We start from the raw sequence: 10,699 nt of genomic DNA, 5'->3' as shown, positions 1-10,699 counted from the left end.
AGCCCAGAGATGGTCCCACCCACAAGGGGCCTTTCCCCCTTGATCACTAATTGAGAAAATGCCTTACAGCTGGATCTTGTGGAGGCATTTCCCCAACTGAAGCACCTTTCTCCGTGATAACTCCAGCCTGTGTCAAATTGACACACAAAACCAGCCAGTACAATCCCCCTCCCCCCTTTAAATGTAAGTACCAAAGATAGAATCCAGGACCTTGCACATGCTAGGCAAGAGCTGTTTCTTGAGACAGGATCTTGTTATCTAGCTATCCAGACTCTGTGTAGCCCAGGGTGGCCCAGAACTCCCAGTTCTCCTGTCTCTGCTTCTCAAGTGCTCAGCCATCGTGCCTGGCTCTCCCTACCCTTTGTGGATCTCTCAGTGCTCTTCAGAGAAGGGTTCTAGAGCCCTGTCCCTTCCCCCAGACAGCTCCAAACTGGATGAAAGAGACCAGAAATCTATTTTGGAGGGTGCTGGGGGCAGAGGTGGTGTCTGTGGGAGGAAGCCTAAGAGAGAGGCCCATCATTTGTCCTCCTGATGATGCCTAGGATTCATCTGGGTCCTCAGGGCTGCAATAGCAGTGCTGGCCTTTCTCTTGCACTCATGCTTGGGACAACCAAATGGGGGTATGACAGAGCTGAGACTTCTCTTCAAATGTCTACCCCAAGCATGATAGGCACATACTCCCTTCCTAGAAAAAGAAGGCTCAGATCTGTCCTGAAGAGTCCCAGGGAATGATTGGTGGTGTGGCAGGCACAGCAGACTTTTGGCTCCACCTTTTCTCCTTTGCTGCTGGCATGGAGAGCCTCGATACCCTCACAGTGGCCACTGTGATCCGCTGGGTTAAGAAAGAGGCCGTTTTCAGAAGACAGTGGCTCTGGAGAAACCGGGCCCCAAGGAGAAATCGGGGTGTAGCAGATGCCCTGGGGGTGGGGCAGAGCACCCTTGTTATGGTGAGACTTCTGAGAGGGGGCATGGCGTGCAGTCACTCCCACCTGAAGTCAAAAAGAGTGGAGAACCAGGGGACTTGGAGAAGACTCTGGGACAGCCTCTATTCCTTGTGGCAGATGGAAAAAGAATCCAAAGAAACTTCCAAGCAGGAACAGGCAAAGAGTCATGAAGCAAGTGCCCACCTAGTCACAGGGGTAGGGTGGGGTTCAGGACAAGGGGCCGTAGAGCCACAGGGCTCTTTGACATTCAGTTGTGCAATGTTAAATTAAGAACACCTTAAGCGGTACGTGTTTAAAATCAATTCAGCTGTATTACAGATGATATTTAGTAAGGCTTGGATTGTCCAGCATGGCTCCGTCAGCCACACAGCTTTACAGGCCCTCTCCACTGTTGAATGGCCATCTGCTTCTCCAAATCTCAGCTGGTCCAGATGCCAGGAGCAGAATAAGGACAGGCACTGTGAGTTTGCCAGTTCCCAGAGAGACCTGCCAAGCTGAGGGAGGGAGAAGCTGTGTGGGCATCAGCTTGGGCCTGTGCTGGGCTGGTAACTGCAGCGAGGGACTCTCTGGGAATCAAAGGGCAGGCCCTGTGTCTTGCTTTCTCTGATGCCAGGCTGCTACTAGGACCCACCAGTTGTCCTCAGCCCCAAACCACCTCTGCTGGCATGCCACGTGAGCTGGGGCGGAGCCGTGTCCCCTGGCGGGTGGTGGCGGGAGCAGACTGGAAGGTTTTTATTGGCTCTGGTGGGGCTGACTGGTCAGGCTCTGGTTTCCAGTTTGGGTTACAATAGATATTCACTGACCTGGTTCCACTTCCACATAGAAACATTTTGAGATGGAGATGGCGGGGAACAGCAGAGGGTAAGCAGCGTGGGGCAGCGGGTGACCCAGAGCCACAGAGTACGAGTCTGGCAACTTAGAGAGCTCTCAGGTTTCAACACTCATCATCCCTTCCCACAAAGATCCCGCTCAGTTCTAGTCTCCACTTGAGAAGTCCTTAGAATTGCTCATGTGCATGTGTGCCAAAAAGATCCAAGGAATCCACCATCCCCCATTCGGGACTAGGCATGTGCCATCGTGCCCAGCTTTTTCACACAAGCTCTGGGGATCGAACTCAAATCCTTCAAACAGCCAGCATTTTTACCAACCAGACACCTCCCCAGCCTACCAATGGGATTTCACTTCACTATCCAGATGTTAGTTGAAGGTATAGGACTAGACTCCACCTAGCTCAAAACCTTTTGACACAGCATTGCAAAGGGTCTGAGGTGCCAGCTGAGTTCTCCTGGAGATCTGAGTCAAGCTCTAGGACTCACAGTTCCCATCAGCCCTGACACTCACCCCTACAGAGACCACAGTGGGGAGGGAACAAAAAACAAAACAAAACAAAAAAACCCAGGTCTGCACCAAGCCTTGCCTCCACACTGGTGAGAGTTCTTTTCTCCACAACCTTTGCCCTCATCTCAGATCATGCTCTGTCACCTGTGTGAATTCTGCACACCCTGGCCGAGGGGCAGCCACTGTCTGCCACGTGCCCTCACGGTTGGTACTGATCTGAGAAGTGATGACTCTCAACCTTACACAGATAGGAGGAAGGGAGGTCACTCAACTCCTGGCATGGCCTCCATGCTGAAGGTCACATCTCTTTCCACACCATCATCATCAGGCCTAAAATAAAGTTCAAGGACATGAGTAATGAATGGCCTCTTCTAACAAACTCTGAGCTTTCCTGACTGCATGGCAGACTCAGTGTCCAGTGCTAAGATGGTGAGAAATGGCCCTTGCTGACTCTCTGGGACTCTGTGGTTTACCAGAGTCCATAGGATACACATCTATTGCTGGCTTTCGCTGTACTGATTTCTCTGTGTGTCTTCACACAGAGAGGCTCCAAACCTCTCAAAGGCTCATAGATGAGGCTGGAATGGTCAGAACTGGCTTTCCGGAGAGATGGCCTTTCTTTGGGATGCTTCTGTGAGTTAAAGCTCACCTTACTTTCTTCCCCTTACCCTCTGTGTCCCTGATTGCACACTCCTGATCCCAGTAGACCAACAGGTCACAGGATGTAGCACAGGGAGTAGATCTAGAAGGTCAGGCTGCCTTGGAGGCACGATGGGAGCATCTGGGATTCCTGTGGCCTTTCCCTGGCAGAGCCATGCTCTCAGTCCTGCTGGGTGTATGTGAAGCTGCAGGGGTGCCTGGAGTTAGAGTGTTAGCCAGCAGTACACCAGACCCAGTGCAAGACACTGATCCATTCTGTTGCATAGAACACAGTGGTCTAACGCCACCCCACCCCCCACTTCAGCAACGGTAAAACCATCACCTAATAGCCCAGAGGTGGCAGCTCTAAGCCAAGTGTCTGTCTAAACCTCAGCTACCCCTGTGCCCACTCTGCTTTCAGAAAGTCTTGAGAGTGACCTGTCTCTTCTTCTATCTGATCCTAGGTGTCCCCGGCCCTCCAGGACCAAGAGGACTCAAAGGAGATACAGGCGTGAAAGGACCTGTTGGTAGCAGAGGACCTAAAGGGGATCCTGGCAGTCTGGGACCCCCAGGACCTCAGGGTCCTCAGGGGCAGCCTGGGGAGCCAGGACCTGTGGGAGAAAGAGGGCCAGCTGGCCCCCGAGGCTTTCCAGGCCTCAAAGGCTCTAAGGGCAGCTTTGGCACTGGAGGACCAAGGGGGCAGCCAGGCCCCAAGGGGGATGTGGGACCCCTAGGACCAGAGGGGCCCCCAGGGTCTCCAGGACCTTCAGGGCCCCAGGGAAAGCCAGGGATTTCAGGAAAGACAGGGTCACCAGGCCAGCGAGGGGCCACAGGGCCTAAGGGTGAACCAGGCATCCAGGGTCCCCCTGGACTACCTGGACCTCCAGGTCCACCAGGGAACCAGAGGCCCTACTGAAAAAAGTCTTGGCCTAATGCTGCCATGCAGGTTGGAGAGGTGAGGGTCAGAGAAAGCAGCCAGAAGGGCTTGCTATCTACAATCATTGTTCTTTGATCCTAATATGAGGGTGTCTCTTAGAGCTGACTGCGTAGCCTTCAGCTTCCCATAATGACTGTACCATAGGAAAACAGCTCACCTCCCCCTACTTTTTTCTGCTGACTAAAGGGGGGGTCTACTGGGTTTCTATGGCTGGTTAGAAGGAAAGGCTGTGAGAGCCTGCTGGTGGGGGAAGGGATAGCTACCTGGGGAAAAAATGTCTTAGATCTCTCGGATGGTAACTAGTCTGGTCTCTGCAATGACTTAACACCCATGCGAGCCAGGTCTTGAAGAAAAAAAAAAAATCCAGGGAAACTTTTGGGGCATTATAGATGAAACTCTAGGGATAGCAGCCTCCCCTCTGTCCCACCCCTAACCCCCGACACATAGCAGTCATGGTAGAGTCATGTGGAGCTGCCTTGACCCACACAGGGCAGGAGAAGTCTGCCTGGCTGGCATTCCCAGGCCTTGTGCATGGATGGTGACCCTGACAAGTTCAGAGGGTTTTTATTCACACGTCCAGAAATTCCCTCTCTTCTATCTTACCTCTGCATCTCAAGAGTGGCCTGGAACGAACCCAAGCAGAGTTTCATCGGCAGGTCAAGAGTATTCTGCTTGATGGCTATCCAGTTCCCAGGAAGACCACAGGGCTGGAGGTGGAAGGACCTATCAGGGGAAAACTCCTCTCTCCAAATCCACCCCTTGTTCAACCTACTCTGCCATGCCTTATCCCCAGTAATAGCCAAGGAGGAAGAAGCTGGTAACACAGCAGCTCTTGCCTCCTCCTCTTGGTTGACCTGACACAGATGCATAATGACCTCACCCTACAATGACCTAAGATGGCTGGAGTTCTTTCCCACGTGAACAGCAAGCTGGACCAGGCACTCGAAAGGCTGAACATGCACAAGGAACCTTTGATGTTACTTCTCATCTTTCATGAACTTCTTGAATACACTGGCAGAAAGGGATGCTGGGAAAGGCCTGCATTGCCTTGACTCACTTTTTAGCGCTGCCTGGCTCCTTCATACTCCAGCAGACTCAAACACTCCTGGGCAGAGGCTAGGACTGTGTCCTCCCTTGCCCTGCCTCAGAGACCTGTCTTCTTCTTCCTGTTCAAAGGCTCTGTGCTGCCTTCCTCGTCAATATCAGTGTGCAACTGGCTTGCACGACCCATCCACCCCTGCTGTATAATTGTCCTGTCTACATATGAAAATATCATGCAACACAGTATCACTGACCCAGTAAAGAGCTATTTCCAGTAGGGATGTGTCTTCTAGTGTTTGTACCCAGCCTGAGGATGTGACCTCTTCAGGGATCCATTTCATATTGACCTTCAGAGAGGTACCCCTGTCAAGGGTTCTATTGCAGAATCTGAGAAGTGAGAGGTTGCCTTAGAGTTCCTAGTGGTTGGCAGTGAAGCCCAAACAAACGTCTGAGGAATTACCCCAATGGCAAGGCCAAGCTGGAAACAGTGTGTTCCCTAGAGCTTATAGCTGGACCCTGTAACTATTTGGCTAAAATGAAAGTGGAAAAATAGAGCAGGCCCAGACCCTAGAGGGATGCTTCCTGATTCTACTTGTACTCTTTAAGTCAAAGAAACAGATCAGAAAGGAGGAAAACACCAGGCCAGTCTTGCTCCAAGGGAGACAAAACAGAGATCAGCTAGGTTCCCTGGAAATCAGTCAGGGCCTGCTCCACTAGGGGTTTTAAGGGAGAGTAGGTTCATCTGCTAAGCCTGCTACTGGTTCGATGTGGGGTGTGTATGGATCAGGGGTGCTCAGTAGGAGTCAAAACATGGAAGAACTGACCCGAGACTCCCACCCATGAGCCTTGCCCATCCGTGTGGCACTGAGATATAGCCTTCCCACGGCACCTGACGTATGTGGGTCACTGACGTCACTACTTATGGGCCATGAGAGTGAGCAAAGCCTGCAGCCCAATGTGGTCACTTTCCCTAGCAAAGGCAGACATGGCTATAGCCTCGATTAAAGCTAGACAGGGAAAGGAGGAAGTCTCGGGGAGCCAGGGGGTACAGGTCTCAGTAATAAGAAGTCCGGGAGGAGAGGGCTAGTCTCAGTGATAAGTCAGGGCATGTCCAGAAGGGTGACACCCACGTAAGTCGCTCAAGGACAACAGGAAAGACATGTCAGTGGAGTCTCCTCACGCTCCTCCATTACAAGCAAACCTCCTGAAAACTTGAACTACTGGTTGCCACACTTCTGGTAGGGGAAGAATTAGGTCAGGCCCTGGATAAAGGACAGCCCAAGAGAGAGTATCAGCCAGTGTCTTGGAGTTAAAGTCTAGCGAAGCTAGATCTGGGGCCAATTCCAAGGGATGGGCTTAGGGGACAAAATGAGAGACAAGACACAGGAATTAAAAAAAAAAAAAAAAAAAAAAAAACTCGATCTAAGCCATAAGATACAAAAAGGTCCTAAGAGGACTGGGCTGTTATAAACCAGCTCCTGACTGTGTGGCTTGAGGAACCACTTGATTTAAGGGCACAGATAAAAGTCAGAAACCACTGAGCCCATACATGCATTCACAGGGTCCCCTCCTGAAAGGGTGCTGTGGGTAAGCTAGGAGCTATGGAACCAGAAGGCTATCTAATCCTGTGATTACTGGGAGAAGACATAAAACATTTCCTCCTCCCCTCAGATATCTGGCTGCTCTCTCATCTCTCCATCTCTCAGTGGCTACTTTTTTTCTCTAAACCTGTCTCCTTTCCCCGACCAACATCTTCTGTTTCCATGAGGCCCAACAGAGCAGGACTAAGATTGGCCACCCATGGGCCTTGCCCTTTAGCTATAATTCCTAGGTTCTAGGTGAAAGCACCATTGCTCACCCCTTGAGTCAAGGGTTTATCTGACCCAGAGAGCTGTACCAGCAGATAGGTGGAGGGAGGGGGGGAGCAGGGCTGAGTGACAACAGGATTTGCAGAGTGAAATGAACTATAGGCAAGCTAGCAGCCAAATCCAGTAGGTACTGGAGCAACAGAACAGTGTTGCGTGGCTTTATCTGAGAAGCCCACGTCTGCTCCCCATGCTGAGACAGACTTGGGGAAGCTGTCTTTCATTTCCTCCCACGAGATTGCTGGGGAGATCTTCTGGCCAGTTACCCAGGGGATTTGGTCTGCTCTACTGACACTAGAAAGCTCCTCAGACTGCACGGTTCCAATAACAGAAATGTGTTTTCTCACAGTTCAAGAGGCTGGGACGGTTAAAATCACGGTGCCAGCTCTTCCTGGTTTGCACATGGCCACCCTTGTACTGCATCCTCACATGGGAGATAAGGACTTAAGCTTATCCAGACTTAAGCTCAATCCTACGGCTTCACTTAAGCTTAGTGATTTCCTGAAGAGCAGCGTGGCTCCAGATAGCCACACTGAGGTGATGATGACAGCAGCTGTCTGTCAGTCAGTCAATCAGGGTCCCCAGCAGTCATTCTTCCAAAGACGCCAGCACCGACCTGGGTAGGGATCATCACGCAGGATCTAAGGTTCGTAAGCTTCACTGGATGCTCGCCACTCTGCCAACGAACACTCAGAGCAGACAGCCAGCACGCTTTCCTGCATTGTGAGAGGCCGGTCCTCCAGCCATTTCTTTCTCTCGTCCCTCTGTCCCATGTTGTCACAGTCCTTTAGAGGATCTGAACTGTTTTCTTCAATTCTACTGGAATTCTAAGGAGCTGACTGGGCTTAGGAGTAGGCAGTCAGAACCATACAGCCTGAGCTAAGTGGGACTACTCATGAGAGCTGGTGAGATGGCTGCTACTTGTCTGAGAGAAGAGTGAACTACCTGACAGGGTTCGTCAGTGGACCGAGAGCTGGGACAGGTCCTGCTCCAGTCCTGCTGGACCTTTCCTCCTAGTGGGACTGTAGGCCCAGAACTGACCTCTTGGACCTTCAGGTTCTTCTTCAGAAAACAGAGAGTGGGTGGTCTTGATTGCCCTGGGCCTGGACTCTCACATTTATCTGGCTTCATCAAGTTGTCTTCCTCCCCCTCCCCCACCCTACCTCCCCCTCCCCCCATTCTGCTCAGTTGCTCCACTGGATCTCAGTAGAGACGAGATAATAAAGTTTGAATCTTTGTAGACAGATGATAGCCTGTGAGATTTCAGCTACTAGAATCGAAGCACGGACTTTGATGTTGGTATGCCTTTAATTCCAAAGTGTATAAAGCCCTGAAATTATCCCTGGGTTTCCCAAGGAGAGCATGGGGCTTCCTGGACCGTGGTCTCTCAGTACCTCTGAACACTGGAGGCTCACCTTCTCAGGTTCTGCTGGCAACCTCTCCTCCTTCCTGCAGAACAGGATGGGGCTGGGCAAAGCTCTGCCCCTCCCCCAGCTCCTCTCCCCAGGCCAGGGCTGAGCTGGCAATACTACACCAACCCTGGGTACACCTGTCAAAACAGAACCTCTGGAGAGTCAAGCAAGAGCTGAAAAACATGATCTGACCACACCGAACTTTCCACCAGGGCTGGGCTGCCAAGGGCTGACTTTTCCCGAAAGCCTTACCCCCGTGGGTGACGGAGCGACCTTCTTGGGGGCTGCTTGGCTGCAGAAGCACGGGCCACTTGGCTTGCTAGTCTTCACCTGTCTATTCCTTTTGTTTTCTTTCAAACTTCCAAGTGCAAGAGCTGTGCCTGGTGCATCAGAGGATGCTCAGGGGTTTATGCAATGTCTCCCGGTGGGGCCCACCTACCATGGTACAACTACCCAGAGCCCCCCTAAAAAATGCACAGCCTGTGCTTTCGCCCTAAACCCACTGGTTCAGAGCTGTAGAGATGGATGAGAAGCTGGGAGTGGGAGGGAATGTGCTCTACAGACCAAGACCAGGGAAATTATGGTGCCTCATAAATGTGAGATCCACAGGTGTAGGAGATAAAGAAAAGGGACACATTGTTACTTCGTTTCTGTTTATTGTCTGTTTCCTATTTATGAGCATAGTACTCTGGCATGTTATAGGTCAGAAAACAGAGGCTCTGACTTGATGAGTAACATATAATCTAAAGATGTTAAATGGGGCCTGGAGAGATGGCTCAGTAGTTAAGAATGCATACTGTTCCTGCAGGGGTTCTGTTCCCAGCATTCACCTTGGGGGCTGACAACTGCCAGTAACTCCAGCTCCAGGTGGCCCAATGCCCTCTTCTGACCTCCACAGGCACCTGCCCTGATGTGCACGGATTCCCATACAGACACATATACATACACATAATTTTAAAGTAAGTAAGTAAATAAATAAATGTGGTGGTTTTTGAAAAGCTGTTCAATCAGATGGATGGAGGTTTTACTGATATCTCTGTTCTACTAAGATTATCTCTTCCAGAGTGGTGGGGTCGGGAGGTCAGCGAGCTCTGGGGTTTGGAGGATTAAATCCACAGGAAGGGGTGTTGTTCTCTCATCTCAAAGCAAGGTAGTGGACAAAGCTGTGCCAAGGCCCCCAAATAAAGTGCTGCCAGCCTCTGCAGTTTCAACTGCTGTGTTCTGTTACCCAGGAGGGTGCTTCTACCATGAGAGCAGGAAGGTTTCTCAAAGGAAGTCATGTGCTCTCCTCCAGGAAAGCGAGCACCCAACTTGTGAGAGTGCAGACCCAGCTCCATCTCTGAGAAACTTGTATCAAATATTGAAAGATCCTTATAGTGTCTCCTTGATTCCACGCCAACCTTTTTAAAGGATCAGGTCATCTAAAGACCACAGACTGAAGCTATCTCTGCTTCTGACGGGAAACAGTGGAAGAATCTCCACCATGTGACAGTTTTACTCACACTTGTGACCTATGGCTGCCTCTGCACAAAAAATTCCAGGTCCTCTCCATCTCCCAGATAAGCCTGCCCTAACCCCAAGTTGTAACCTGGAACTCCCTTGCTCCCCATCATCCATCGCCGACCTTACTCAAAGAACTCCCTTCTTCTAGACATAGAAACACCTCAAAGTTTAATAGGGAGGGAGAGGACCCCACTGAATGTGTTCACACATCCATCACATGGACAGCTGCCAACAGTTGCTATTAAATATGCAATAGGAACGTGAGAGGCAAGTATCAGGTCCCCTTCAGCCTCTTGCCTCAGGCTTCTTTCCAAACCTCTGTACAGAGAATAAATGTCTCTAGGCAGTGGTTCTCAACCTTCCTAATACTGTGACCCCTTAATACAGTTCCTCATGCTGTGGTGACCCCCAACCATAAAATTATTTCATTGCTAATCATAACTGTAATTTTGCTACTGTTATGAATCATAATGTAAATATCTAATATGCAGGATATCTGATATGTGAACCCCAATTCTGCACAGACCTCTCATGGAGCAGTTGACTCTGCAAGGCACGAGCTGAGAGAACTCCGAGCTGAGAAACACGCTTGAGCGTACGCAGTAGAGAGGCACTGTTGGAAACCTGAACAACTGTGCTTTGAGCCACACCAAGCATTCAGCTGAGACAGTAGAAAAGCTAAACTCAATCCATAGGGGCAGCTCCCAATCACCACCAACTCCAGCTCTGGGGGATCAGATATCTTCTTCTGGCCTCTTTGGGCTCCTGCATGCATCTATATGTGCATGTGAACCTGTCCAAGTAGATCCATCATCTGTGCATTCCGCTGAATACAGGCTAAAACTCGCTGTTTAAGAAGAATCATGGGTTGGGGATTTAGCTCAGTGGTAGAGCCCTTGCCTAGCAAGTGCAAGGCCCTGGGTTCGGTCCTCAGCTCTGGGGAAAAGAAGAAGAAGAAGAAGAAGAAGAAGAAGAAGAAGAAGAAGAAGAAGAAGAAGAAGAAGAAGAAGAAGAAGAAGA

The 10,699-nt window shown here is 50.6% G+C and overlaps 1 protein-coding gene across 2 annotated transcripts in view; it reads left to right on the top strand.

Annotated features, from left to right (window-relative positions):
* Nucleotides 1–5,176, top strand: part of Scara3 (scavenger receptor class A member 3) — a 36,592-nt gene extending 31,416 nt beyond the window's left edge. For both annotated transcript variants that reach the window (XM_021203352.1, XM_029541965.1), the window contains exon 6: nucleotides 3,386–5,176. In XM_021203352.1, coding sequence (XP_021059011.1) covers nucleotides 3,386–3,837 — 452 coding nt within the window. In that variant the 3' untranslated portion in view covers nucleotides 3,838–5,176. The remainder of the gene's footprint in view (nucleotides 1–3,385) is intronic.
* Nucleotides 5,177–10,699: the final 5,523 nt, after the last annotated feature.

The sequence above is a fragment of the Mus pahari genome, chromosome 8 (genome assembly GCF_900095145.1).
Source record: "Mus pahari chromosome 8, PAHARI_EIJ_v1.1, whole genome shotgun sequence".
Taxonomy (NCBI): domain Eukaryota; kingdom Metazoa; phylum Chordata; class Mammalia; order Rodentia; family Muridae; genus Mus; species Mus pahari.
The sequence above is the reverse complement of the archived record's forward strand: the minus strand, read 5'-3'. Positions and strand labels throughout refer to the sequence as shown.